At 46.4% G+C, this 27,019-nt stretch overlaps 1 protein-coding gene and 1 pseudogene across 7 annotated transcripts in view; one reads left to right on the plus strand and one right to left on the minus strand.

Annotated features, from left to right (window-relative positions):
• LOC119167780 (PHD finger protein 12) overlaps positions 1-27,019 on the plus strand; it is a 381,633-nt gene that overhangs the window by 138,380 nt on the left and 216,234 nt on the right. For 5 of the 7 annotated variants that reach the window (XM_075891055.1, XM_075891049.1, XM_075891051.1 and 2 more), the window contains one exon: positions 26,868-26,957. The exons of the other annotated variants lie outside the window; for them this stretch is intronic. In XM_075891055.1, coding sequence (XP_075747170.1) covers positions 26,868-26,957 — 90 coding nt within the window. The remainder of the gene's footprint in view (positions 1-26,867; positions 26,958-27,019) is intronic. 7 annotated transcript variants of the gene reach the window in all.
• LOC142804290 (uncharacterized) lies at positions 18,456-19,356 on the minus strand (annotated as a pseudogene).

The following is a 27,019-nucleotide window of genomic DNA, read 5'->3' on the forward strand; positions in this document are numbered from 1 at the left end:
ATTCCCAATGCGTCTTAAAAGCGTTACATTGAATCTGTGTGTAAATACCTTCTTCTTATATGGGAAAAAAGGTAGTGGACCCGACGAGATTCCCAATGCGTTTTTAAAGCGTTACATTGAATCTGTGTGTAAATACCTTCTTCTTATATTTTCCAAATCGCTTAAGGATTGCCAGGTTCCATCGGAATGGAAAATTGCAAAAATTCTTCCCATTCACAAATGTGGTGACACGTTTTGTCCATTTAATTACAGACCGATCTCTATTACGTGTAGTTCCTGCGAAATGCTTGAGAAAATTATTCTAAAGTCCCTTACCGAATACGTGGAAGAATATGCTATTCTCCATTGCCACCAACACGGTTTTCGTCGCGGACTATCTACTGTCACACAGCTGGTTGAGACCTTGCATGACCTTGCCAATGGCATTAACGATCAATCGCAGATTGACGTAGTCTTTTCAGATTTGTCAAAAGCCTTTGACCGCGCTTCCCATCCCAAACTGATCCAAAAGCTAACCAGTTAACTGGGAAACGGACCTATGACCAAGGGGATCGAAAACTATTTGACCAACCACTACCAATTTGTTCAATAATGGTGCACATGTGCCTGACACGGTTCCAGTATTATCGGGAGTTTTAGGCCCCATGTTCTTTCTTTTTTTTAATAATGACATTGCTGACGTAGGCGATGTAAAAATCAGATTGTTTGCAGATTGTATCCTGTACCAGCGAATTGACAGCTACCAGGATCATTTAAAACTAGACAATTCGCTAAAAAAGGTCGAAACTTGGTGTCGAGAGTGGCAAATGGAAATAAATACTGAGAAAACTGTCGCCATGTCAATTACAAAGAAAAAAAACGATGGCAAATTTTTCGTATTCGCTGGGAAATGTTCCATTTCGCAACGTCGCTGCCTGCAAATATCTAGGCATCTTGATATCGTCCGACTTAAATGGGACTGCGCATGTCGAACATAGTACAAAGAAGGCTCTCGGCAGGCTATTTTTTTTTTTAAGCGAACCCTTCGTCATTCGACACTCTAAACAAAAATTTTAGCGTATACCATGCTTATGACCTCGTCAAGACCTCGTCAAGACCTCGTCAGGCTATTTAGCCTTTAGTCTTTGCCTTCCGCAGGGAAGTTTTTGTATTTTTTTTTTTCTTTCCTGCAAATAAACTTTGAAACTTTGAAACTTTGAAAAACTTATCCGCCCAATCCTCGGATATGCGAGTGTGGCCTGCTTCCCCTTCACAAACAAACATGTAGCGGTGCTTGAAAGAATACAACGTAAAGCAGTCCGTTTTATCTATAACCGTTATAGGCGTACCGACTCACCTACTGCTTTTTTGATAAGAGCGGATCTGCCTACCTTGGCAAGCCGCGCCAAGCTTCATATTCTGAGATCTTTGTATCTGGTGCTACACAACTCTTTGAAAATAAATCCGGCTAATTATGTTAAGGTTAACAGTAAGCGCCAAACATGAAATAAGCATTGTCACTCACTTGATGAGCATCCCTTAAAGGACGTTTTTTTTTTGCCACTCTTTTTTTCTGCGAGCCATACGGCTTGGAATGCCCTGCACCCCATCATGTTGACACAGCCGACAGTTGATAAATTTGTTAATCGAGTGAGTGAATGTGTGCTGACTTTTATGTAGCCGTGATTTTCTGAGTCGATGATGTCGCAAGTTCTAACTCTGTACAATTACGTTTTGTTTTTTTTTTTGCTTGCCCCAGCAATTCATTTGATGTTTATATGCATGAAGACTCTTTGCCTATCACTACGACGAATTTTGCACTATGTTTGAGATATTTGCTTGAAATTTTAAGTGCTTGCAACATGTATTTTTAGCCTGTGTATTGCTTGTTTTTACAATGTACAATGTGACACCACTCCTGTAATAATCCCATCACGGGATTGACAGTATTCTAAATAAAATAAATAAAAACAACACTGGAAGCACACCTAACCTGAAACCTTGGATAGCGGTGTCTTCAATGTATTCACCATGAGTTCAATGAACTCTCAAAAGCAACAAAACAGAAAAAACCCTAATCAATGGCCCTTGTCTAGGTCGGGAAAAAAAATATTACTGAACTCTCGAGAATGCCTTTTGCGTCAGGGTCAGCGACTCAAACACTCAGCGTTGCCATGGAGTATCCCTCTTCTGAAATGTATGTCAAACGTATACTGTTGCAAAACTAGGCTCCACCGCAGCATGCGGTCATTCTTAGAGGACAAAGGCAGTAGCTCCGAGATAGGAAAATGCTCTACCTCTATAAAACTCACTTGGTAATCTAGTAATTTGCTCGAGAAGTACTTTGGTTTAGGCTAGTTAATTCATAGTGCTCACATAGAAAGGGCAGCGCAAAAACTCGGTCTCTTCTGTCTTTCTTATTTCCCGAGTTTTTGCGCTGCCCTTTCTATGTATTTTTTTATTTTTTTGTTTTATTTTACTTACAAAATACTGCAGGCCATGTGGCCCATGCAGGAGGGGCAGGGTACAACATAGATACATCTACAAAGCACAATTGAATATCATAAACAAATTGGGTAACAATAAAAAACAACTCTAAATAAAATATAATTAGGAAATAGTGAAGAAGTAATTCTGTAATGATACAGTTGAGTCCAGATGATCAATAGGTATTAGGTTTCATTCCTCTATGTCGCGGGGAAAAAAAGAATATTTAAAGAGTTTAGATCTGGCAACATGACGGGTTTTCCTAGTCTCGGAAAGGGTTATGTAAGGACTGGGATCTATAAAAAATTTACGATTTAACAAAGAATGAAGGAATTTCAGTCGGGATATTTTGTGCCTCATTTGAAGTGTGTGAAAACCGTTAGAACGTATAAGATCCGTTACAGAATCCTCACGCCTGTATTTAAAAAAGTAATCGCATGGCTTCTGTCTGTATTCTTTCAAGACAATGAATATTGGTTATGATGAAAGGATCCCTAATAATGGAGGCGTATTCTAACTTGGGTCTGATAAAAGTTGTATAGGCTAAAGTTTTCACGTCATGGGATGCATGTTTAAGCTTGTGTCGAAGTAGACATAATTTTCTGAAAGCAGAAGAGGCGGCGTTAAAAATATGGGTGCTCCAGTTGAGGTGCTCCAGTTGTGTTTTTTCAAAGTGACTTGGGAATAGTCATTCTGAACAAAAATGTTTGATCCCTTCAGCTTTGAAACATTCTTAAAAATCGCTACTTTCTCGTTAAAATCCTGTAGAAACATTATTACTGGTTTTTTAGATCCAGTTCTTTCAAGTCTGTGAATACGGCCAATAGAGATGCACTTAACACCTAGCCTATTTTCGAACGTTTCAGTAATAACATTACGCTTCGTTTCAGTAATAACATTACGCTTCAGATCAGTTTCTGTCTCGTTTGGCTCTTCAAGGATACCATGAATAACTACGTTCGAGCGCCTACTTCTGTCTTCGATATCGATGAGTTTGCTAGCGTAATTTTTCACAGACTCCTGAAACGTTTTTACCGAGTTTTCAAGACAACCTAAACCAGCCATATTAGATTTCAGATCCGAGACCTGGACCTGAAGCTGCTTAAACAACTCTCTAGTTTCAGCTATCATATTTTCCGTTTTAGTTTTTAAGTCAGCTAACTCATTTTGCAGCAGATTCTGATTATCAAGAATTTTGTGCAATCATTCAGCGTTAGTGGGTCCGGGATTTTTTTCAACATCCCCACTAAGTAGCAGTTTTAGCGCACAAAAACACTCATAACAAATTTTACAACACTGTCGTGGGCACGGCAGAACTAGCAAGAAACGACAGTCGCTAGTTAACGTAGAAGAGCTAGAACAAACCTGCAAAAAGCAGAAGAACGGCTTGGTGAGTGACATGCTTCAGCCAGGCCCACTGTGCCCACTGAAAATAAACTGATGAACTGATTCTTTTATGCGGGTGATGCTAGATGACCTCACGTACCTAGGGGGCGTTGTAGCTTCATTGAGATGGGTGGCGATTTCCGTTGGATTAACATTGTTTCATGTCGGCGCCTCAAAATGGTCCTTCAGCTGATGAAAGAATGCCGGTATTTCACCATGGGGTTGGCAAAGAACTGACGGCCCAGTGACCCAGAGAAGCAGGCACTGCAAAAAGCAGAACGGCTTGGTGAGTGACATGCTTCGGCCAGGCCCGCCGTGCCCACTGCAGTATGCTAGTTTTCTGCAGTAATCTAGTAAGCTACTTTTCCGAGCTGCCTTTACTAGGCTTTTCCACTACGTAAACAGGACACTTGCAAAACAATGAAAAGCTCAAAACAACAGCGTCTCTCATAATCATATGGTGGTTTTGGGACGTTAAACCCCACATATCAATCAAAAGCTCAAAACGAAGATTTCTTGCATGAGTTCCGTTTACGCACAAAGAAAGACTTAAACCTTTGTTCCAGTTCTCTGCGCATGCTATAATAAAAGCTTAAACGTTGCCGTTCTTTACGTGTCTAGTAGGACTTACCTAGACAGACTCATATCTTTCACACTAGATTCAGCTGCCTGTTATTATAACTGTTCGAAATGTTATTTTAACCTCGACTTTCGGTAACGTGTAGTGCTCCGCTTAAACTATCGCACGATACTTAAGCATTCTATCAAAACAAAAGTGATGAAAATAAATTTTGCATAAGTCTTGTTCGGTTAATGTTACATTATCATGCCAGCATCTCAGATAAAGAATGCACTGGGTTCCTTTGGGAGTTTTAGCTCTAATCTACTCGCATTTATTGAGCGTTGTAACATTTTGCGACTAAACATATGCCTCTGCACCATCTAAAATCTTCTAAACACGCATTTGATTGTAAATGTACAACAATCCGTGTTTAGCATGAACCCTTTGAAATATAGTTAAATTCACAGTCCTGTAGTGATAATGACGGATGGCTGATACTTGATTTTTATTTCTAGAAATGTGATATGCTTTGGAAATTTCACGCGTGGTTTGAAGCGGATGCCGGAAAAGTACACTTGTTTTTTCAAACAACGGTTGAGACTTGCAGGAATTGCAATGTGAAGCTAAACCGGAAAAAAGGACTATCTTTCAAGGAGCTCAAATGCTCCCTGAGGCGTATATTCAAACATCGGCTGGTTTGGCCGATGTACATGCGACCGCACGTTAGCAGTATGCTATTAACCACTCCTAGAAGACACTTAACAAACTGTTTTGCAAGTTTCTGCAAACATCTTCTACTTTTTGACGAGCCCTGGGCCCTCCTATGCACCATGGCACATATATAGCCCAATTTATTGAGCGCAGAGAAAACAGCGCACACACCAAACCGTTTCCCCACACTTTTCAGTCCATGCGCCATTTTATGAATGTAAGGGATGTTGGCCACGCGTTTTTCCCTTTATTGCATTCTGCAGAAACACACGCACGTTTACCACCGTTTCTCACCATCCGCAGAAGTCTTTCCCACACCGATGCAATTAGATACGGCGGGTACCCAGCCCCACATAACTGTCCTAGCTGTACTAAGAAACCATAGTGCATCATGTGGATACAGCTTTTTTCAAGTGCTGAATGAAGGCATGACAATACAATTCCCCCGTTTTATAAGCTTGGAATGGCCGGAGGAGTAATTTAAAACAGGTTTTGTGGATCGAAGGTTATATTGCCAGCAAAGATGATTGCCTCCAAAGAATAGGGAAAGGTCTAGAAATTGCAATTTATGATTACTCGGAACCTCAGAGGTAAACCGGACGCTCATGCCCTTCGTCTCGAAGCATGCCAAAATAGCTTCATAGTTCACTGCAGAACATTTCTTTACAAAAATCAGATAATCATCAACGTATCTGAAGATTTTGGTGCCTGACGGTAGTTTAGTGCTTAAGGTGGTGTCCACCTTCCCTAGGAAAATTTCGCTTAACGCAGGAGCCACACTAGAACCTATACACACACCAGATTTCTGTATGTACAGGTTTCCAAGCCATACGATGAAGGTTGACTTGAGGTAAAACGTCAAAATTTCTAAAAAGGACTCAGTTGACACTCCTGTACGATTCCCAAGTGATAGTTTGTCATTGTCTTCCACAATGCACTGCTCAACACAGTTGAGCAACTGAACATGCGGCAAAGAATAATATAGGTCGCCTACATCAACACTAAACGCTGTTACTTCTGAAAACTCACTGGTGTTTAAGTATTCAACGAAAACATCCGAGTTTTTAATGTAGCAAGGGTCGTTCACGGGCAACACAGATAAATGCTTCTTCAGATATTTCGACACAGCCAGCTGCCACGAGTTCCTCTCCGAGATAATCGCGCGTAACGGCATTTCTGGTTTGTGCGTTTTTGTAGAAAAGAAGATTTCCAACTTCGCGGATTTGGCCTTTGCTACAGAAGAACCGAGCTTTTCCAGGTTCACTCTATTTAACAGCGAGATCGCTCTGGCTTTCACGGCATTTATTTTTACAAAAATAGGTTTGAAATTTCTTTCCAATGCTTCTTCGACCTTGTTGAGGAATTCTTGCTCACTAATAACGACGAAGAACCCTTCCTTGTCAAAAACAAGTACCCTTACTTAGCTGCTTTTTCAGGCAAAAGTCTATGACAGGTTCCACATGCAATGTTCTACTAAACTTAATGGCATTCCTCTAAACAATATGAACACTTTCCGTTACACATCTATGTCATTCTTCCTCCTTGGCTAGCTTGGAGACAGCCCTTCATGTAGTAATTTTTTCTTCTGGTGGCAGATCTGGTTCCACGACGAACTTCAGGCCTTTTTGCAGAACGTGCTGAATTTTATCCAGCAGGTTGACACCACTCGTGTTCATGAAACGCCCCCCCACGTGAAGCTTGTTTTTTCTTGACGGAAGTTGTGGCCTGATGCAGTTCCACGAGGTTTCAGTCACATTCCTCGCTGTCTTGCACCACTAGACTTAGGAACAGCAGTTTCTTCGATCATGGTTCCGGTCACAAATTACCCATAGCCAGTGCTTATAACAGCGGACTTGTCTATACTATTCAGAGCGAAGAATTCGGCATATCCTTTTGGTATGACCGAAAGATGGGTTCATCCATCCAAAAAGCACTTGTACATCGATGGGACAAGTTCCTTGACAAAGATACCACGATGCTACTCTTGTGCGACATGTTGAGACAGCTATCCATGATGCCAAAATGGCGGGGTCTTGAAGAGATGAATTAAAACAGGTAAAAGAGCCCTGTGTAATAGAAATGCATTGCAATAGGATGGAAAGGTGGGCTAGTTGGTAATTTACGGTATTTTCGCGCGCATAACCCACCCCAAAAACCCAAAAATTTCAGTGACAAAGTGGAGGTGCGGTTAATATGCGGGGTTTTTCCTATAGTACTGCTTCACAGCAATGCATGTTGTGCTGTGAAGCCCCTTAACAGTGTAGCGAACGCTACGGAGGCGATTTCTGCAAATTCGTGTTGCTCCGCAAGTAGCACGGCAGCTTGCGGCCGATTTTGGTTTCGCTTGCTTGCATCGTTGAAGCGTTTAGAAAACATTTGGGGAGAGACAATTCGATTGTTCAGTGTAAAATCGCACTTTTGCACCACAAGTATATTTTTTGGACGTTCGCGGCTGCTCAGTGACCCTCCACATGTCCCTACGTCACAGACGCCATGTTTACTTTTGGAAAGGGCTTGCCGAAAAGGTTATGCTGTCTAAGAAAGTTCCATAATAAATAAAGTAAGTTCCATAATAAATAAAGCAGTATTTATTTCAGCAAGGCAAATGAGATATTATAGTGCCTATAGAGATATTATCAGTAAATTAATGTACTGCTTTTTGACGCGGTAGCAGGCATGCATTTCAGTTTTGTTGTTTCCAGGGTGCTCTTACAGCGTACTAGAAGAGGTAGTGCTGTCAAGTTGTGGCCAAGTGTGAGCACTCTATACCTCGTTGATACCGCTAGTTCTCCACATCTCGACCCGTTCGCCAAGCCTAAGTCGATCTGTGCTGTCACCATGAGTAGCGTACGGCGGCAGGCCTTCACGGCACAGCAAAAGCTTAAGATCATCGCCGTCGCTGAGGAATTCGGAAATCGCGAAGCGGGAAGACGGCACGATGTGGACGAGTCCTGCGTGCGACTGTGGAGAAAGAAGAAAGAGAGCCTACAAGCCGTGCACCGCGACCGTAGGTCATTTCGTGGCCCCAAGACCAGTGCCTACCCTGAGCTGGAGGCGGAGCTAGTAAAGTTCATCGAAGATCTGAGAAGCAGGGGTCACGCCGTATCGACCGAGTTGGCCCAAGTCGAAGCGCGGCGACTTTCGAGGGAGCTAGGCCTACCCCACGAGTTCCGTGCGAGCCGCAGATGGCTGCACTGCTTTATGAAGCGGCAAGGGCTCTCAATCAGACGGCGGACTACAATATGTCAACGCTTGCCGGCTTCTTATGAGGAGAAGCTGCTCAAGTACCAGAGATATGTAATTGGCCCGCAAAAGCAGCACAATTACATTTTCACGCAAATCGGCAATGCGGACGAAACTTCTGTTTATTTTGAAGTGCCGTTGGACACAACGATTGAGAAGACGGACAGCAGTTCGGTGAGCGTGCTGACCGGCGGGAGCACGAAACTGCGCATCACAGTCTTGCTTTGTGCCCTCGCCGACGGCACGCAACTGCGACCGTACGTCATCTTGAAAAGGAAAACTCTACCAAAGGTTCATTTGCCTGCCGGTGTGGTGGTGCGCACACACGAGAACGCGTGGATGAACAGTGACTTGTTCGTAGACTGGGTCAAGACGGTATGGGAGAAGAGGCCCGGTGCGATGCTCGCAAAGAGGTCCATGCTCGTTCTTGACTCGTTCCGCGGCCACACAACTGAGGAAGTGAAGGACCGCCTTTCACGCAACGGCACCGACTTAGTTGTTATACCCAGTGGAATAACGTCAGTGTTGCGGCAAGGTTCCTTTTGGCGTTGCGTAAGTGGTTGCCAGACTAGGAGGGTCAGTGTTGCCAGACTGCCGCTAAATTTGACTGTAAACAACTGGTTTATTCTCACTTTTGAAGGACATATAAGTTACACAAGGGTGCGCATGTCAACAGGAATAAGATGATAGTGCGAGCAGCAAGCGTGGTGTTCATTCGGATCACTTGTCTACGAATTATCTATATAGTTAAACTCACAGTCAAGTAGTGATAATGACGGATGGCTGATACATTGATTCTTATTTCTAGAAATGTAATATGCTTCAGAAATTTCACGCGTGTTTTAAAGCGGATGCCGGAAAGCTAGCTAGCTTCGAAGTCCTCGTCTGAAATGAGACTCTCCTATTCAATGTTGATCTTGTTAAGCTCATTGGTATTCCTCTTTAGCCTCTCGTTTATGGAAACAAGCTGTTTCTGCGTCGTGGAGTCATTTCAAAGTAGGACACTTGCCTCATTGATAATCCGGCTGCTCAAGGCTCGTCGCGATGTTTGCCTCCGCCTTGATCTTCTCCATGTCTACCAGGCCACTCGTAGCGGTGGGTTGGTTAATCTCGGATCAATTGGCACGAAAATGTGAGAGATATGGCAGGTAGCAGCCTCGGAAGGACTCGGATTCGTCTAGGTAGTTAAAAGAGACCTTATTTACTAGTACGAAGCCATTGAGACCCTTCTAATACTCGGAGGACCCCGTTTCTTTTCTCAAGCTTGTTCTTACGTTTTCGTCTTCATTTGGTGGTCCACCAGCGCTCACAACAAAATTAAGCGCATCTGAAGTGGGTGACTTCACATTGCTAGGAAGCAACACACTCCGTAAAGTTCAGGCAGTAACACTGAAGGCGAGAAATGAGAACGTTACCGACGATACATGTCGGCTCGTAACGTTCCACCTTAAGCATTAGCGCTCGTTTCTCTTCTGGCGAAAAGTTTTGTGGGTATACATTTTCTCCGACTTTCCTTCAGGTGTGGGTAAGGTCGTGTTTGTGATTGCGCCCATACAGAAGGCTGGTAGTTTCTGTTGAGTAGTGATGCCATACACAAACGTGAATGAACGCGAACAAGTTGATGCAAGCAGTAAAGTTCCAGCGACTTGAATCAGAATGCCTTCAACAGATAGCTAACAGGCATGGATGATGCACTGTGCAGCGTAAATAAACTCGAGTTCCTTACGCTGGCCGATCTCGTCAGAGTTCACGCATTCTGAGAAATTGATTATGGTGCACTAGGCTCTTTAGAAGACCGGGGTTCATTCCTTCATCACTAGTGAACTGATCACTCGCGATTTCGTGTGGTATGAGCCTGCTCCTGTTTGCGCCGGCGTAAGAGCTGGAAGCATTAATGCACATACTAGTTAGAACAGTGCATACATGGCATTTCTATGCTGCACGGTCAAATATTCTGTACAGTTTTGAATCTGTTGACATAAAGGGAAATGACGGCTGCATGCTTACAAACAAAACGACGGAAGAAACCTTGGGGCATCGCTGTCGTTTCAGGGAGTGATGAAATCTACGAAAAAAAATAAAACAACAACATTACGTATTTTTGCGCTTATATTAGTTTACTAGTGCATATACGCAGTGTTACGCCTGGGAGTCCACACCGAATGTCAATGCTTCTGCAAAGGCAATCTGTTTCAAGGCCAGCGATCGAACTTGCCTGAAACGATCAACTCATCGACGTCATCAAGCAGCGGCGCCGGTCTGTCACGCAACGCACAGCGAGCTCTCTCAGCCCATGAGCCCATTGAAGCAATCGGTGTCTTTCAGTCTAGCGAGTCTTACGCAATGCGTGGCAACGTCACTCCTCCTTGGGTGCAACCACGCGCAGCGGCTCCGGATTTGACGAGCATGACGCGGCCCAGCGGCGGTTGGACGTTGGTGACTCAAAAGATCCACCTGGCTATAAAAAAAGCCCTGCGGTGCGTCGCCAGCAGTTGACCTACGCATCAGCGAACCCTCTCGTTGCTTCGAGCCCTTTCACTGTCAGCGTGGCCAGTGTCCTTGTAAGCGGCGAGTTTTGTGGCGCCCTTCGTAACATCGGCGGCGCGCTTTGTAATAATGGTTGGCAGCTGCGGGATCGGCCGGCGTCAGCCAGCGACGTCGATGCGGTGAGTGCCTGATGTTTTCCCCTCAGTTCACCAGACTACTCTAGCACTGGTTATAGTAATTTAAAGAAGAGCTTTGTGAAGCATTAGAGTGAGCTTTGATTGTTTCAAGCCAAATCGAAGCGCTTTGAAACCAAAGTAAATGCGTAGGGTGTAAAGACGGCAGTGTTAAAAATTGCTTGCGTGTCTTGCTAGTAGATTTATAGTGGGTACGGCTAGTAGATTCTTAAAAGGGGAAACAGCAAGAGGCTAGTGTGAACGATGGAGAACCTTAAAGTGAAGGAACTCATTGAAATTTGTGAGGAACTTGGCATTACTTTGGGCCATGCCAAATCAAAGCAAGCGATCCTTGAGATCATGAAGGATGAAGGAGTGTCGGCTGAGGAAGTCGATGAGGCCCGGGCGGATATCAAAGCACGCCGCGAGGAGGCTGAGAGGCGAGAACGTCACGAGCGTGAAGAAGCCGAGAGACAGGGGCGCCTTGAGTTGAAACGAATAGAATTGGCAATGCTACAGTGTTCGCAGGCGCCTAGCGTAGCTTCTGCGACAGTTCAGGTCAGCGGTCAGAGAACTCGCGACCAACTGCCACAGTTTGTAGTAGGCGAGGACATGCCGAAGTATCTTATCAAGTTTGAACACGTCTGTGAGCGAAGTGCTTTGGAGCGATCTCTGGGCGCAGAACCTGTTAGCTCCTTTTCCCGGCGAAGTGTCCGACGTGATAACGTGCTTGTCGAGGGAAGCATTCGAGAGCTATGACGAGGTTAAGGAAGTGCTCTTGAGACATTATAAGTTGTCACCCGAGGCATTCCCCCAAAGGTTCTGGTACGCACAAAAGGGGAATGAGTCACAAGTTGACTTCGTGTTTCGTCTTAAAACCCATTTAATTGAATGGCTCAAGGGCGAAGGTGTTTATGACGATCGTGATAAAGTGGTAGAATGCATTGCATTGGAGCAATTCTACCGCTGCATCGAGGAGGATGTCAAGCTTTGGCTGTAGGACAAGCTTGGCAAAGTACAACTAAACAAGGCAGCAGAGTTAGCTGAGGAGTATTATACTCGCCGAAAGTTGCACAGTAGGGCAGTGCGCATTGAAAAGGGTGAAAGGAACGAGGGCTTTTCAAAGATAAGTGATCAGCAGAAATGCGCTCCGCACCGCAATTTCAGGAAGGCCTGTCTCTTACGAAGGACACTGTAGGGGAAGGGCAAACGGAAGTGGAGAAATCGAGTGAGGTTCCCAAACAACGCATCGATACCACATGGGTGTTTGAATCACAGAAGCCGCTAATCTGCTACAACTGCACAAAGGAAGAGCACATCGTGATAAACTGTTAACAAAAGTTTGCTTTCGCAACAGCCCAAGAATCGGAAAAGAAAATGCGGTTGTTAGGGCCGTGTCTCCAAGAAATTAGTGTGAATGGGAAAACGTGCCGAGCACTTCGAGATTCAGCGGCAACCATGAACGTTGTCCATCTTTCGTTGGTGTCTCGGGATAACTTTAGAGGAGAATGCGCGTGGATCAGACTATTCGCCGAGGAGCAGAGTGCTTACTTACCAATTGCTACGGTTGTCATTGAACGCCCGTTCGGTAAGCTTCGCACCGAAGCGGCTGTGTCTGTCGCGCTTCCCGATCGTTTTCCTTATCTATTTTCTAATAACTCAGAGCTGCTTCTCAAAGAGCAAGATAGATTGATCTTCTCCAACTTAGCGCACATGGCCCTCACGTAATCACAAGAGCGAAAGCTTTCGAAAGCTTTCGCAGGAGCTTGATCTTGTTCACTGTGGTGAAGCATGAAGTACAAAAGCTGCTGATCTGTGTGACTTTGGCGGCGAGTCGACGGAACCTCAGACAGGAAATTCTCCGTGCGTGTCGTTGGAGCAGTCACTCGAGCGGCCTGTCGCCAAAGCGACCGGTGCAATCTATGTCTGCAGAGGAGAGGACATGGCACCATTGAGTCAGAGCAATGACTCAATGACCATTTTAATATGAATGAGTTTAAGAGGCGTTCATCAGGGGTGCAACGCTCTCGTCTGTAGCGGAAAGTTGGTGTGAGCTGTCGAGGGTTGATCGAGAAACGCTCATTCGGGAGCAGCGTGAGGATCTCTCGAATAAAGTGCTAATGGAAAGTGTAAACTTGGGAAAAAAGAAAAGAATGTTTCCTTTTTTGAGAAGGCAGGGCTCCTGTATCGGAGCTACACAAATGTGCTAGGTAGCAAGTATGAGCAGCTCTTAGTGCCACAAAAGTATCGTAGCCAACTATTGGAACTGGCGCATGAAAACGCGTGGGCAGGGAATCTCGTCATAAAAAAGATCAAGGCATACCTGCTAAGTCTCCCGGATTGGCCGGGAGACTCCCGGATTTGGATTGTTTCTTCCGTTTGTATGGTTGTCATGAAAATTTTCCAGAAATCGATATTTTGGTGCGTGATCCAGCTGCCTTGACGAAACAGCAGCTGAATCCTCTCCAGGCTTTTCAAACCTACCCCATTTTAATATGAATGAGTTTAAGAGGCGTTCATCTAAACGTACAGTAGAATCTCAGTGATGCGAAACTACGGCAGATACAAATTCGTAAAATTTCTCAGCGAAATTCCACTATGTCTATTGGGCCTAAATTTGAATGTTCCGAACACATTTCCTAATCGCGGCGGGTGATATGAACTTTTGTACGGAAATTGTCAAACGAAGGCCGAGAGCAGCGTACTCGAAGCTTCGGAAGTACGCGTGCGAACGGAGCATGCACTGCCTTCCACAGTGTGCGTGATTGTCGTTGCCACAACCGCTGTCGATGAAGCCGTGGTCGCTTTTCACATGATCATGTATAACTGACAGAGTCCCGATAGTGTGCGTCCGCCCAACACTCAATCAGTCAAAGCAACGCTGCTTTCTGCAAACTCTGCGGACAAAACCGCGGCAGAGGCGATCGTATACGGCATAAAACGACTTTCTTTTGAAGGCACGTGTGCAGTTAAGCGCACGGGGATTGAAAAAGGAACTACCATTTGCCGCAACCGCCGCGCACAACACCGTGGTCGCGGCGGGCCGATAGCGATCTACGAGCTCCAAGGGCACGCATCGGTAGACTAAAGGCAGCAAATGGGTACAAAAAAAGTCACAGTTTCGCCGCAAGGGCAAAGCAATGAAGGCAACAGCAGCAACTTAGAATGTCACACTGAAAACGGCAAGCAGATCGAAACGCACAGCTCGCTGCTCACGCACAAATGACGCACAAAAACAATACACACAAGACGAGAGGGAACTAGCAACGTTTACCGCTTGACACGTAACGTGCTGTTTTAACAACAACAAAAAAAAAGCCATGCTCGATACATAATCAAAGGTACGGATGAGTACAAACTAACAAGTGTCCCTGTTATACCTCGCTAGTATGAAAAGCACACTCTTTTCGCAAACGGGGCCTGGCAACTAACGCAATCGTTCCAATGAAAGCCGAAGGCACACGATTCTCCCCACCGAAAAATAAGCGTGCGTGCACAAGCATCACCCCCCCCCCCCCCCCCCCCATCAGCGGAACAAAGTATGCGCCAGAGATAAGCCCGTGTCGGCGCATTGCGACGAGCTGGGCACCGAGCGCAGACTGCTTTTTTTCCTTTCTAGAGTGTCAACATAGGTATACATATACGGTGAATGACGGCGGTGGCGGCGACGGCAAAACACCAGCCTAGACTGTCAATAACAAAGCGGCCAGGCGCGTTTTGGCGTTCCTGTCGAAAGAATCTAGTAGAGAGCAAATCTTTGTCTCGCGCTTTTGCGCCAACAAGCTATGCCGTCCCGTCTATTCACGTGTGTCCCAGTAAGACATACACGAGCTGTTTTGAAGGAAATAAATTCTACTAGTTGTGTTGATCCTTTGAGACTCTCACCTTAGTAGGAAACCCTACCTTCGTGCGTTCGGCCACTCCAAGCCGACCGCAATGTCGTTGTTTGCACTTGTGATTGAGACTCCCCACACCCTTTTGTTTTTCGCGATGGTTTTTTGTTTGTTTGTTTGTCCTTGGGGTTTTTTTTTGCTGCCGAAAAAAAATAAGAGCAAATAATTCAGCACCTCCCCCCCCTCGTCGTATTGCGCCCTAGCGAAAGGCCATGCGCATCCGGGCCAGCCGCAGGAGCTGAGAAAGGGACTGAGCCGCTTCCGATGCGCGCGAGATAACGTCCAACCTTTATTCCATGCAACCAGCATACATATATAGCAGACACTCATGTGACCAATGACGTCACGTACAAACGACACTTTACAATTGCGGGCGACAGCGCCAGATAACGCGGACACTTGACGCGCCTGGGCGCTATCACTACATCTCCCCCTCTTTAACAATACGCTGACAGTTGCAACAAACTTCGCAGCACTGCCCGCGAAAGAACACTTTGCAGAAACAAAAAATGCGCAAGAACAATACAGTCAATTACTGAACCCGTAGCGGTCCGGCCGTTGAACAAGACGACCAGATCGCGTTCGGTATTCAGGAAGGTCAGTTCCCGGCAAGGAAGGGCTAGATAGATCGTCAGGCGCCAGGCTGTCTGTAACGCGATTAGAATTCTGTTCCGTTTCTACCCGACTATCATCTGCCTGAGGAAAATCATCGCTATTTCCCTCATCCTCACCTTCTTTTGGCGGTGAAACAAAGTGCACCAAGGATTTCCTGTTTCTTTCTAGAACTACACCAGTGGAAGTTCTAACCACATACGACCTCGGCCGCTCAGCAAGTCGCAAGACCCGCACTTTTGCTTTGCAGTCCGTCACCCAGACTTTCGCACCCGGTTCGAGTGCTCGCAACGAAGCGGCCCTATGACGAAGGTTGAAGTTCCTACGCTGCCGCTGTCGGGCGGTTGTATCATGGCTTCTGAACTTTCTCAGGTTCACCGTCTGAGGCAGAAGGCTTGTGGGATGGACAGGCACCGTTGTGCGTAGCCGCCTGCCCATTAGAAGTTCTGCAGGGCTTTTCCCAAGTGGCCCCGGAGTGTCCCTGTACGCTAGGAGAGAAAGATATGGGTCCTTCGCTTTTGTAATGAGACTTTTGATTGTCTGGACCATCCTCTCTACTTCACCATTTGCCTGGGGGTACCTTGGGCTAGACGTCACAGCGCGAAACCCGTATTTGCGAGCGAACAACTTGTATTCCTGCGACACAAATTGCGCTCCGTTATCAGACATAACAACTTCTGGTATGCCATGTCTTGCAAAGAAACTTTTAAGGTGCGTAATGACAGTGGCACTCGTTGTAGATGATAACAAAGCAATCTCTGGGTACCTAAAAAAATAATCTACGACTACCAAATACCATTTTTCTTGAACATGGCAGAGATCAGCTCCTAGTTTTTGCTAAGGACGCTGTGGAGTGGTTGTCGGGATCATTGGTTCTGGCTTTTGGTGTCTGTGCTCGGCGCATACGCGGCAATCGGTAACCAAAGCTTTCAGCTCATAACTCAACTTTGGCCACCATACCGACTCTTTGGCTCGAGCTCTGCATTTTTCGATTCCCAGGTGACTCTCGTGCAAGCGTATCAAGACCTCTGCGCGCAATTTTCGAGGAATGACCAACCTCATACCTTTAAGTAGCACGCCTTCAGCAACTGTAAGCGTGGCTCTTTCCTGCCAATATGGACGCAAGACCATCGGAAGAGATGAGAATTTTGGCCACCCTTTCCGGCTGAATTTTACGAGTGCTTGACAAACTTCATCAGCGGCTTGTTCTGCTTTGACCGCGTTTGACAAGCATCCTGAAACGTGCTTGCTGACGTCACTAATAGACAGTGCATTATCAGTTTCTTTTCCCCGAATCGGGGCCCTCAACAACACATCTGCAGTAACTAAGCTCTTGCCCGGGACATGCACAACTTCATAGCTGAACCGCATGAGCCTCATGCGAAAACGCTGAATGCGAGGTGGTAAAACATCTAAAGGAGATTTTCCCAGCAAGGTTACAAGAGGTTTGTGGTCGGTTTCACACACAATTTCAAGACCTTTGATGTACCCTTCGAATTGTTCTGCCGCCCACGTCATTGCTAGTGCTTCTTTTTCAATCTGGGAATATCTGGTTTCGGCAGGCGTCAACGATCGCGATGCAAAGGCAACGGGTCGTTTTTCGTTGTTTGGTTGAACTTGCATCAGTACCATTCCCAAACCGAATGATGACGCATCGGCGGAAAGAATCGTAGGGTACTTTGCATCATAGTTAGCCATGACGCGCGCTGAACCGATAACGTCTTTAACGTATGACAGCGCTTGCTCTTGGGCTGGTCTCCACGTCCATTCAGAACTCTTCAAAAGCAAGTGACGTAACGGCGCCGTTTTTGAAGCCAAATCTGGTATGAATCTTGCCAGATGATTAGTCATACCGAGCAGCCGTCGAACGTCAGACACGTTATTTGGCGTCGGCAGTTCTTTGATGGCCCGGACCTTTTCAGGGTCCGGCCTGATTCCATCTCGACTTAGAACACAACCAAGAAACTTTATCTCGGTTACTCCAAAACAACACTTTTCTTTGTTTAGCGTAACACCAGCACTCATGAGACGGTCTAAAGTAAGACGCAGACGCTGATCATGTTGACCTTTGTCGCAGCCATAAATGAGCACATCATCCATCATGTTTACCACGCCTGGGATTCTTTCCAGAATCTGCGACATTTTCTTTTGAAACAACTCAGGTGCTGACGTTATTCCAAACGGTAGCCTCTGAAAACAGTATCGCCCAAATGGCGTAATGACGGTAGTCAACAATTGGCTTTCCGGCGACAACTTGATCTGATAAAATCCAGAATTAGCGTCCAGCTTCGAAAAAACCGATGCCCCACTTAACAGACCAAGGCTATATTCAACCGTTGGCATAACATAGCGCTCGCGAAGTACACTTTTATTTAGTTGCGTCAAGTCAACGCAAATACGAACGTCTCCAGAAGGTTTTAGTACTGGTACAATGCCTGCACACCATTCTGTTGGTTCGTCTACTTTGCGGATTAAGTCATCTCGCTCCATACGCTCGAGCTCCTGCATCACTCGGTCCCGCAGGGGTAAGGCAATGCGACGCGCAACCGGAATAGCAAAGGGTACCGAGTTCGGCTTCAGTCTGATATTGTATTCCCCTTTCATAGCTCCCAGACTACCGAAAAGCTGAGGGTAGGAAGCTTCGATGGCTGTTGCGCTACTGACCGAGTCAGCGAACTTGATCAGCTCAAGGGCTTCGAGCGCTGGGAGACCCAAAGGTATCGAGCGTAAAGGCGAGACTACGTACACAGTTTGTCGGACAATGCGTTGTCTCCACTGTATAGTGGCAAGAAATTTTCCGAGAACATGCAGTGGCTCATTCGCAGGGCCTGTTAAGGTTAGGTCGCACTTGTCTAATTTGGTAGGCAATCCCGGAAATGTTGAGGGTACAACGGACACTTCTGCACCCGAGTCTAGTTTAGCGAACACCGGAGTGCCGTTAATGATAACTTGAGCATACCGAGAATTGGAGTGCTCCCCATTTACCGCACCTACGAAATACGCCTCTTTTTCCATATGGAGAGAAGAAATCTGTACCTTCTTTCGCTCACCTGCAGCCTTTTTCCGACACACCACTGCAAAATGTCCGGAACAACCGCAGTAGTTGCATTTCGCAGCTCGTGCCGGGCAGGAGGTTCTCGGGTGCTCTCCTTGACCGCAGTTGGGGCATGGACTGGATGTGAGAGGTCGGTAGGACTGTGGTCTGGTGCGTTGACCTTGTGTGACCGGTGCACTGGTCCTTGACGAGGTGCCGGAACGCTGTCCTGAAGAATTCTTTCGGGGCTGCCGTTGTTTCTTGACCGCGTCCAGGTTGCTGGCTGGTGCTGCCGAAGGTTCGTCGCTGGTTTCTCGCAGCTGTTGCTGCTGTAGTTGGACGGTCTCCTTCAAGCGAGCTTTTGCCAAAGCGCTGGCGAGTGTAAGATTTGCATCCATTTGCAGAGACTCCGAGAGCTTGGCATCACTGAGGCCGACTACAAACCGGTCGCGGATCATGCGTTCCTTTTCCTTGTAGTGGCACCGGTCCGCCAGCGTGTGCAACGTGGTGATGAATTGGTCGACTGACTCGCCTGGTTGTTGTATGCGTCGGTGAAAACATGCGCTCTCGTAAACAAGGTTCCGTGCGGCCACGAAGTGATCGTCGAACTTTTTTTTGACGACTTCATACTGCTGCTGCTGTTGTTCAGATAGTGTGAAGGTCGAAAAGATCTCTCTCGCTTGCCTGCCCATTGTGTAGAGTAGAGTCCGGACTTGCGCTTCTTCACTTCGCTCATTTAAGCCAGAGGCAAAGCGGTAGTCGTCGAATAGTTGGATCCAGGAAGGCCATTCGGACGTTCGGTCAAGTCAAACGCTGGCGGAGCTGGAACCGCGAACATGCCGTGAACTGGCTTGACTTCTTTGTCTTCTGACATTGCGCCGCTTGACGAAGACTGGTGCAACGCCCCTCGAATATCAGAAGAATCCCACTTCGGACACCATGTCGTGTTGCGCCCTAGCGAAAGGCCATGCGCGTCCGGGCCGGCCGCAGGAGCTGAGAAAGGGACTGAGCCGCTTCCGATGCGCGCGAGATAACGTCCAACCTTTATTCCATGCAACCAGCATACATATATAGCAGACACTCATGTGACCAATGGCGTCACGTACAAACGACGCTTTACAATTGCGGGCGACAGCGCCAGATAACGCGGACACTTGACGCGCCTGGGTGCTATCACCACACCTCCCCCCCCCCCCCCCCCCTGCTGCGGAAATCTCCCGGATTCAAAATCCTCGAACTTGGCAGGCATGCCAAGGCGAGAGTTTCTCTTGCATTTTTATTGTCCGAAATGCTGGAAGGATATCAAAAGTTTTGTACGCTCATGCGACACTTGTCAGAGAGCGGGGAAATCCACGGACAAGTGGAAGGCACCCATGAAGCTTGTGGCAATTATCACAGAACCTTTTCGGCACCTAGTAATTGATATCATCGAGCCAATGCTAGAGTCGAGGGAAGGTTGTCGGTACAGCCTGACGGCCCTCTGTGTAGCCACAAGATTTCCGGAAGCGATACCACTTAAGGAGCTCAATTCCCCTCATGTTGTGGATGCACTGCTATTTTTATTTGCACGCGCCGGATTTCCTTCTGAAATCTAATGCGACAGTGGTAGTGTCTTCATGAGCTGCCTTATCCCTACCTTTGTGAATAAATGTGGAATAAAAGTAGTGCACAGCTCGATTGATCACCCGCAATCTAATCCAGTAGAGCGTATGCATTCCTTTCTGAAACGGATACCGAGAGCTCTTTCCTACGAGCACAAATGCGACTGGGAAGCGTGTATTCCTCCCGCTAAGTGTTGTCGAAGGAGTACTACGACAAATCGGCGAAAAAGCGCACCTCTAAAGTAGGTAGTAAGGTAATGCTGCTGCGGCCGTCCAAAATGAACAAGCTTGAGGTTCATTGGGAAGGGCCCGCCAAAGTAATATCGAAGCTTTCTGATACCAATTATGAAGGGAAATGAGGAAGGTGGCTAAACAAAATTTACCACAGTAACTCCATGAAACCATATGTTCAACGTCAAGCGGTCGTAAATCTGCTTTTGAATGCTTCAGAGGAAGAGGGAGCAGAAATTTTGACCCCTAGTGATGTAATCAGAAGGGGATCGGAGGGAGACTTGGAGCAATTGAACCTAGAGCCTAGGTTAAGTGAAGTCCAGAAGGAGGATCTGAGAAGGATTGTTTCCAAGTTTAAAGACGTGTTTTCGGACCGTCCCGGAAGCTCGACGGTGATTGAACACGATATCGAGCTAACTTGTGAGGAACCAATTCGTAGCAAGCCGTATCGATGTTCCCCTGTGCAAAAGCAGATCATGAAAGAGGAGATCGATAAAATGCTGGAGTTGGGAGTCATAGTACCGGGCGAGAGTGACTATATATCCCCTCTAATATTGGTTCAAGTGCCCGGAAAAGATCCAAGGCCATGCGTCGATTATCGGCGTCTTAACGCCATAACTCGAGACCAAACTTGTCCAATACCAAACCTAGAGGAGAGGGTAAAAACCAACGTTTCTAGAACTAGGTAAGTTGCAAAACTGAGCGATGTTGCGCGGTGCTGCCGCTGCCAGCGATAAATGTGGCGCTGCTGTTGCATCCGGATTAACTCACTGCATTCTCGCTCGTGTCACACTTGTAACCTCCGTCGGCTGTGCATGTTGCACTACGTCGATATTCACGGATGCTTGTTTCTGCCCTAACAGTTTTGTGCTTCAGCGTGCCCTGTTCGGCTTTGTATGTGTTGCGTGTTTTCATCATGCCCATTTGTTGCGTCCATGGCTGTACGAGTGGCTACAGGAAGAGACACCACGACATTTTTTTTTTGTACCTCGCATGTAGTTGAGCAGCGAGAGACATGGGACCACGTTATTCCTCGCTCGTGCGGATAAGAAACTGCCCAGCACATCACGTGTGTGTGACATGCACTTTCATGAGGAGGACACCCTGACGACTTTCACTCACGTCATCAATAGTAAGATGGTACAAATCGCCAGAGGAAAGTGGGATCTTGTCGAAGGATGCGTTCCACGGATATTCCCGAATTTGCCCGCTTACTTTTTAAAACCCGCGATAAAGAAGCGAAAGCTGGCCGATAGGAGTGAGGTACTTTCCAGAATATTATCGGCAAAAACGAATAGACTACGAGCACTGAGCTCGAAAACAGTGAAATAAGTGACGACCGAAAATAGCGCAAAGAAACGGGGACACAAGACGAGGACACACGGCACAGGCGCTCGACAGTGAAATAAGTCCTGACATGCCGTGAATGAGTGGCGTAATTTCGCTTCAAGACATAAAGAACTTTTGCTTGCCTGCTGCGTGCTGGCGGAAAGTTGTTGAGAATAAGATGTGGTGTTTCTAGTGCTCAAAGAAGAAAAAAGAGCGCTATTTGTTGAGAAATGCATTGTCATCGCAGATGACATGACAGTCACCATTAGTCGCCGTCATCATCGCGTAGCCAAGTCGCCGGGCAATGCAGATACCATCACCCAATTGGCCGAACTTCACGAGGCTGAAAGTGTGTTCATGTTGTCCCAATGCGTCAGCAGGCAGCCTCGTGAGTAATGACTACGAAGTGTTCACCGATGCCCCAAAAGTGCGGTCCCTGCTCGAAGCTTTGGCTGCAGCTGTGTTAACAGGTTTCATTGAGGAACTCAAGAACAAGCAGAGGGAAGACGTGCTCAAGAAAAGGGCCACACACACAGCTTTTAGACGGTCTAAGTTGGCAAAGAATGTGACTTACATGAAAGAAAAAAAAAAAGATTAGCTGACTATCTAACCAGACAAAAGCCACGCGATCGCGTCACATAGTTGTAATTTATTTTCAGGCACGAAAAACGCAGTCACAAGAGTGATATAAGACATTGTAATTGGGTTTTTCGCGTCTAAAATCAATTGTGAACGTACACCAACTAGCAACCAACGGACATACTCGTTTGTTATGCTATATATATCAAGCATCGTTTATCGTGGGCAGTTCAGAAAGCATAAATTTTACTGTATTTGCCTTACACTGCTAAATACTACAAAGTATTAAGTTTCCGCGGCAGCACAACAAATCTCGATAATATACTGTTGGCAAAGCTCTTTCGAAATGACCGGCCCGGCGTCTTGCCACGACGACTACAAGTTCTCGTCTGCTAGCGGAAGCTTGTTGCGCCGCCAGCACCACTAAACCGGAAGCTGTCCCGGCGCCGTGTGAGGTGTAGTCTGACACGGGGAGTTTTGCAACTTACCCATTCTAGGAACGTTGGTAAAAACTGTGTCACAGTCTAGCTATATTTTCACGTTAGACCTTGTGCGAGGGTATTGGCAAGTCCCCCTTACGGAGCGCGCTATCCGCTGTGCCACATTCGTTTCTCCATTTGGAACGTATCGTTCACTCAAGCTCAGCTTTGGATTGAAAAATGTGCCCTTTTGTTTTTCAGGCTTAATGGACCGCATTCTTAATGGCCTCTTTGAGTTCGCTCTGCCGTATCTTGACGATGTCGCCATTTTCTCAGACAACTGGGAAGAACATGCCGAGCATTTACGGGTCGTGCTGAACAGGTTGAAAGAAGGTGGTCTTATCATCGTGAAACCTTCTAAATGTCACTTAGGGTGCGGCGAGGTGTCCTACCTGGGACACGTGGGGCGTGGCCGGGGTAGACCTTCAGAAATTAAGGTAGCCGCCATCATGAACTATCCGTGACCAACCACAAAATCTGAGATAAGGGCATTCATGGGCCTAGCTGGATACTATCAGCATTACGTGCAAAATTACACTAGCATTGCCAGCCCTCTAACTGACTCACTTTGAAAGTCAGAGCCGGTTAAAGTAGTATGGCACTCAGAAAAGGAGAATGCGTTTTGCCAGCTGAAACAGGCCCTAAGCAAAAAGCCCGTTCTCGTGGCACCCGATTTCTCTAAGAGATTTGTGATTCAATGCGATGCGAGTGATCGAGGCATGGGAGCTTTATTGTGCCAGGAAGACAGTGCTGGTAACGAAAGGCCAGTTTTGTATTTAAGTAAAAAACTCAGCTGCAGGGAAGAGGCATACAGTACCTCGGAAAAGGAATGGGCTTGCCTCGTGTGGGCCATTCAAAAGCTAGCCTGTTATGTCTTCGGTTCGAAGTTTGTGGTCGAAACGGACCACTGTCCTCTAACCTGGTGAAATAACATGTCGCCTAAAAGTGGCTGGTTACTGAAGCTGAGCATGATACTCCAACAGCACAACATTGACGTTTGCTACAAAAAATGGAAAGCTAAACGCTAATGCAAACTCATTGAGCCATGCATTTTAGTTAGTACCTTCTCCACCTTTCGATTTTTCGCTGGCGGTTCGGGGCAAAATTTTGCCCTCGTCATGGCCTTAGCTGAGTGCTCTCGTCCAGAGTGATCTCAAGGGGCCAACTTTATGTTATGTTGTTGTATTCTGTTTCATTACATTGTTGTACGTGTAAAAATTTCAGTTTTCATTTTAAGAGTCTTGTGTCCCACATGTGCCTCTTGATGTAGGGGGAACGAAGTTCCGATAGACACGTAGCTAGGTATATGTTGTCCTATACTTTGTCTGGTGTTCTGTCGGGTGACTGAGGGTACTTGCTTGTGTCGTGTGTTGTCAGTTGTCGAATCGTTCTCGACAAGCTGCAGAATCATCGACAAGTGCCGAGACCGAAAATCGCCAAAAGAGACGAGCGAAGCTGGCCGACAAGTTGTGGCAACAAGCCAGTGGAGTTGGGATCCGTCTTCCATAATGGGTGATGTGTTCATGGAACTGAGCCTAGAGCTACATTCTCCCCATGGCCTTGGAAGCCAACTTGGAGAGACCTGGCGAACGAGCGCGCCCGACATCCGAGCCACGTAGAAGCAGCTCGTCTTTTCGGCGTATTGTCTGGCAGCGGGGTGCTGTTACGCCTGGGAGTACACACCGAACGTCAATGCCTCTGCAAAGGCAATCTGTGTCAAGGCCAGCGATCGAACCCGCCTGAAACGATCAACTCAACGACGTCATCAAGCGGCGGCGCCGGTCTGTCACACAACGCACACCGAGCTCCCTCAGTCCACGAGCCCGTTAAAGCAATCGGCGCCTTCCAGTCTGGCGAGTCTTAAGCAATGCGTGGCAACCTCACTCGTCCTTAGGTGCAACTATGTTCAGCGGCTCTGGATTTGATGAGCATGGCGCGGCCCAGCGGCGGGCTTCATTGGATGATTCTGACATCACGGCCAGCGGCGCTTCTGGTTAGACGTTGGTGACTCAAAAGATCCACCTGGTGCTTATAAAAAAAGACGTGCGGAGCGTCGCCAGTACTTGACCTATGGCGTCAGGGAGAAGCCGATGTATGCGTGCGAGAGAAGGCATCTAGGCTTTTCGAGTCCCTAAGCTGTCGGCCCCAGCGCCGAATATGTAACGCCTCTATTTTTATGCTGTACATAAACCTTGCCTTAACTCTTCGTTGTCCCGTCCGCTTGTCTATCAGCTCTGCGCAGAAGCAGTCGCGAGCTGACTAACACACATTGCCAAACGGCTTGCGACCCTGGCGGTGGAGTTTGGAGCAGTGGCACCTTCAAGACCGTGTTGGCTTCTCCCATTCGTAACAGTGGTGGTTGCTTCGAGCCCTTTCGCTGTCGGCGGCAAGTTTTGTGGCGCCCTTCGTAACCTCGGCAGCGGCGCGCCTTCGTAACAGCAGTCAACAAGCTATTTATTTCGATGTGGGTAGGTATAGTCTGGCCCCAGGTGCGTTTTTGTTTGAGACCAAGTGAACATTTCTCCACAATGATTGCCTTGCCCTAGCAGATTGCATGATAAAACCTTAAGGATTGGAGCACTTCGTTGCTATGAAAAGTCACCAAGCAACTGTAATGTCAATCAAGGTTGCAAGAAAGTCTAACTGAAAAATAATGCATGCGAAATCGTGTTGCCAACGTGCAGCATAACTTACAAAATAAATTACTTATTGTTGTCGTAAACATGCTTGGATGCATGCAGTAATGTAAAAAACGTTTAGAAAAGCTATCACTGCGTTAGGGCTGCTTGACATACTGAGCTTAACATGAAAATGATTCCCATTAGCATGCAAGCACAAACATCGACAGTAAGAAATAACTTTCTCAGCAAAGTAAGCATTATCGAAATGTAATTATGAATGTCTAAAAACATGCTGCGTATACCTCTCATTTTTGTTGTAAGCGGAGCTGTTCTTGACTTGTGAAATGCACTTTGCCCCCAACGAGAACTATGTCATCTATGCTTAACGAAGATTAACGATTAACCATGTCTTCCCTGATGGGGTGGGTCATTGCAATGACGCGTTTTTGAAGACTAGTACATTCAATGGTGCAGCAAGAAGCTGTTGCTCCATACGGTCACTGTCCCTCTTGTTTACTGTATTTTACTGCAATTACTTTACGTTTACTTGCTCTCTTCACAAGCATACGCATGGGGAGGAGGAGGGGTCTCTTGACTTTCATAGACCTGTGCACAATCTGCTCAAACTACGCCGATAGTCACGTCACAGAGGAAAGCTGATGAATGTGTCCCCCCCCCCCCCCCCTGCTACAGTCGGGTCAGTGTGAACCGCCACTCCCCTTCCCCCGGAAGAAAATTTTTTACTATGCCCCTGAACCATGAAATACCATGAAATACAACCCCACCAGCGCTTCATCAAAATAGTGGAAAGAAGCAATATCTCATAAGAATATGCTTAGGAATGCTTCATAACGATTTTTACCCACAATTTCGTTTTGAACTATTTGAAAAATATTTTAGAAGTGTTCTGTGGCATAAAGCTGTTCACTTCTTCAATGTTTAAATAAGCTCACAAACAAATTTTTGAAATCAGTGGTACATATTGTCTTACTAACAATGTTTACAAAAAAAAAAAAAGGCAAATATAAAAGTTTGTACGGTATGCAGACGGATATGGGCAGCCTTATGGCACTTACCTAAGTTTTAAGATCTAAGTGCAAAAAAAGAGAATGTTTATATTTTTTCTTTCTGATCAGCACATCTCTTAATTTTTATCCACAATTAATAAGCCTTTGTGCACTGGCTGCATAAATGACCATAAGAAGCATAAATCCTGTGGTTACACTCGAAGGAGGTTTTCAGTGAATATGCAAAGCTATTTGCAGAAATCATCTTTCGGGTCTCGCCACAAATCTCTTGAGGTAGCATTTCCTCTTTTTAATAAAATAGTTAAACGAAGAAGATTTAAAAGCTCTTTTTCGTACTAAATATTGTCCTTAGTCAGTTAATAATTTTGCCATGCTGTACAGCTGGCAGTAATTTTTTTTTTTGCATTTGCACATGACTTGTGTGCATTGCAGGATGGGAAGTGAACCAGCTGGATGACAAGCTTGTGCGCTTACTTGCCTGGCAAAGGCTGCAGCAGCTGCTTCCTGTTAATGGTGTCAATGGTGGGTATGTTCATGGTGATTACCAGTCCACTGGTACTGTGAAACTTTCAAGTTGACTGTTC

The sequence above is a fragment of the Rhipicephalus microplus genome, chromosome 3 (assembly GCF_043290135.1).
Source record: "Rhipicephalus microplus isolate Deutch F79 chromosome 3, USDA_Rmic, whole genome shotgun sequence".
In the NCBI taxonomy this organism is placed as follows: domain Eukaryota; kingdom Metazoa; phylum Arthropoda; class Arachnida; order Ixodida; family Ixodidae; genus Rhipicephalus; species Rhipicephalus microplus.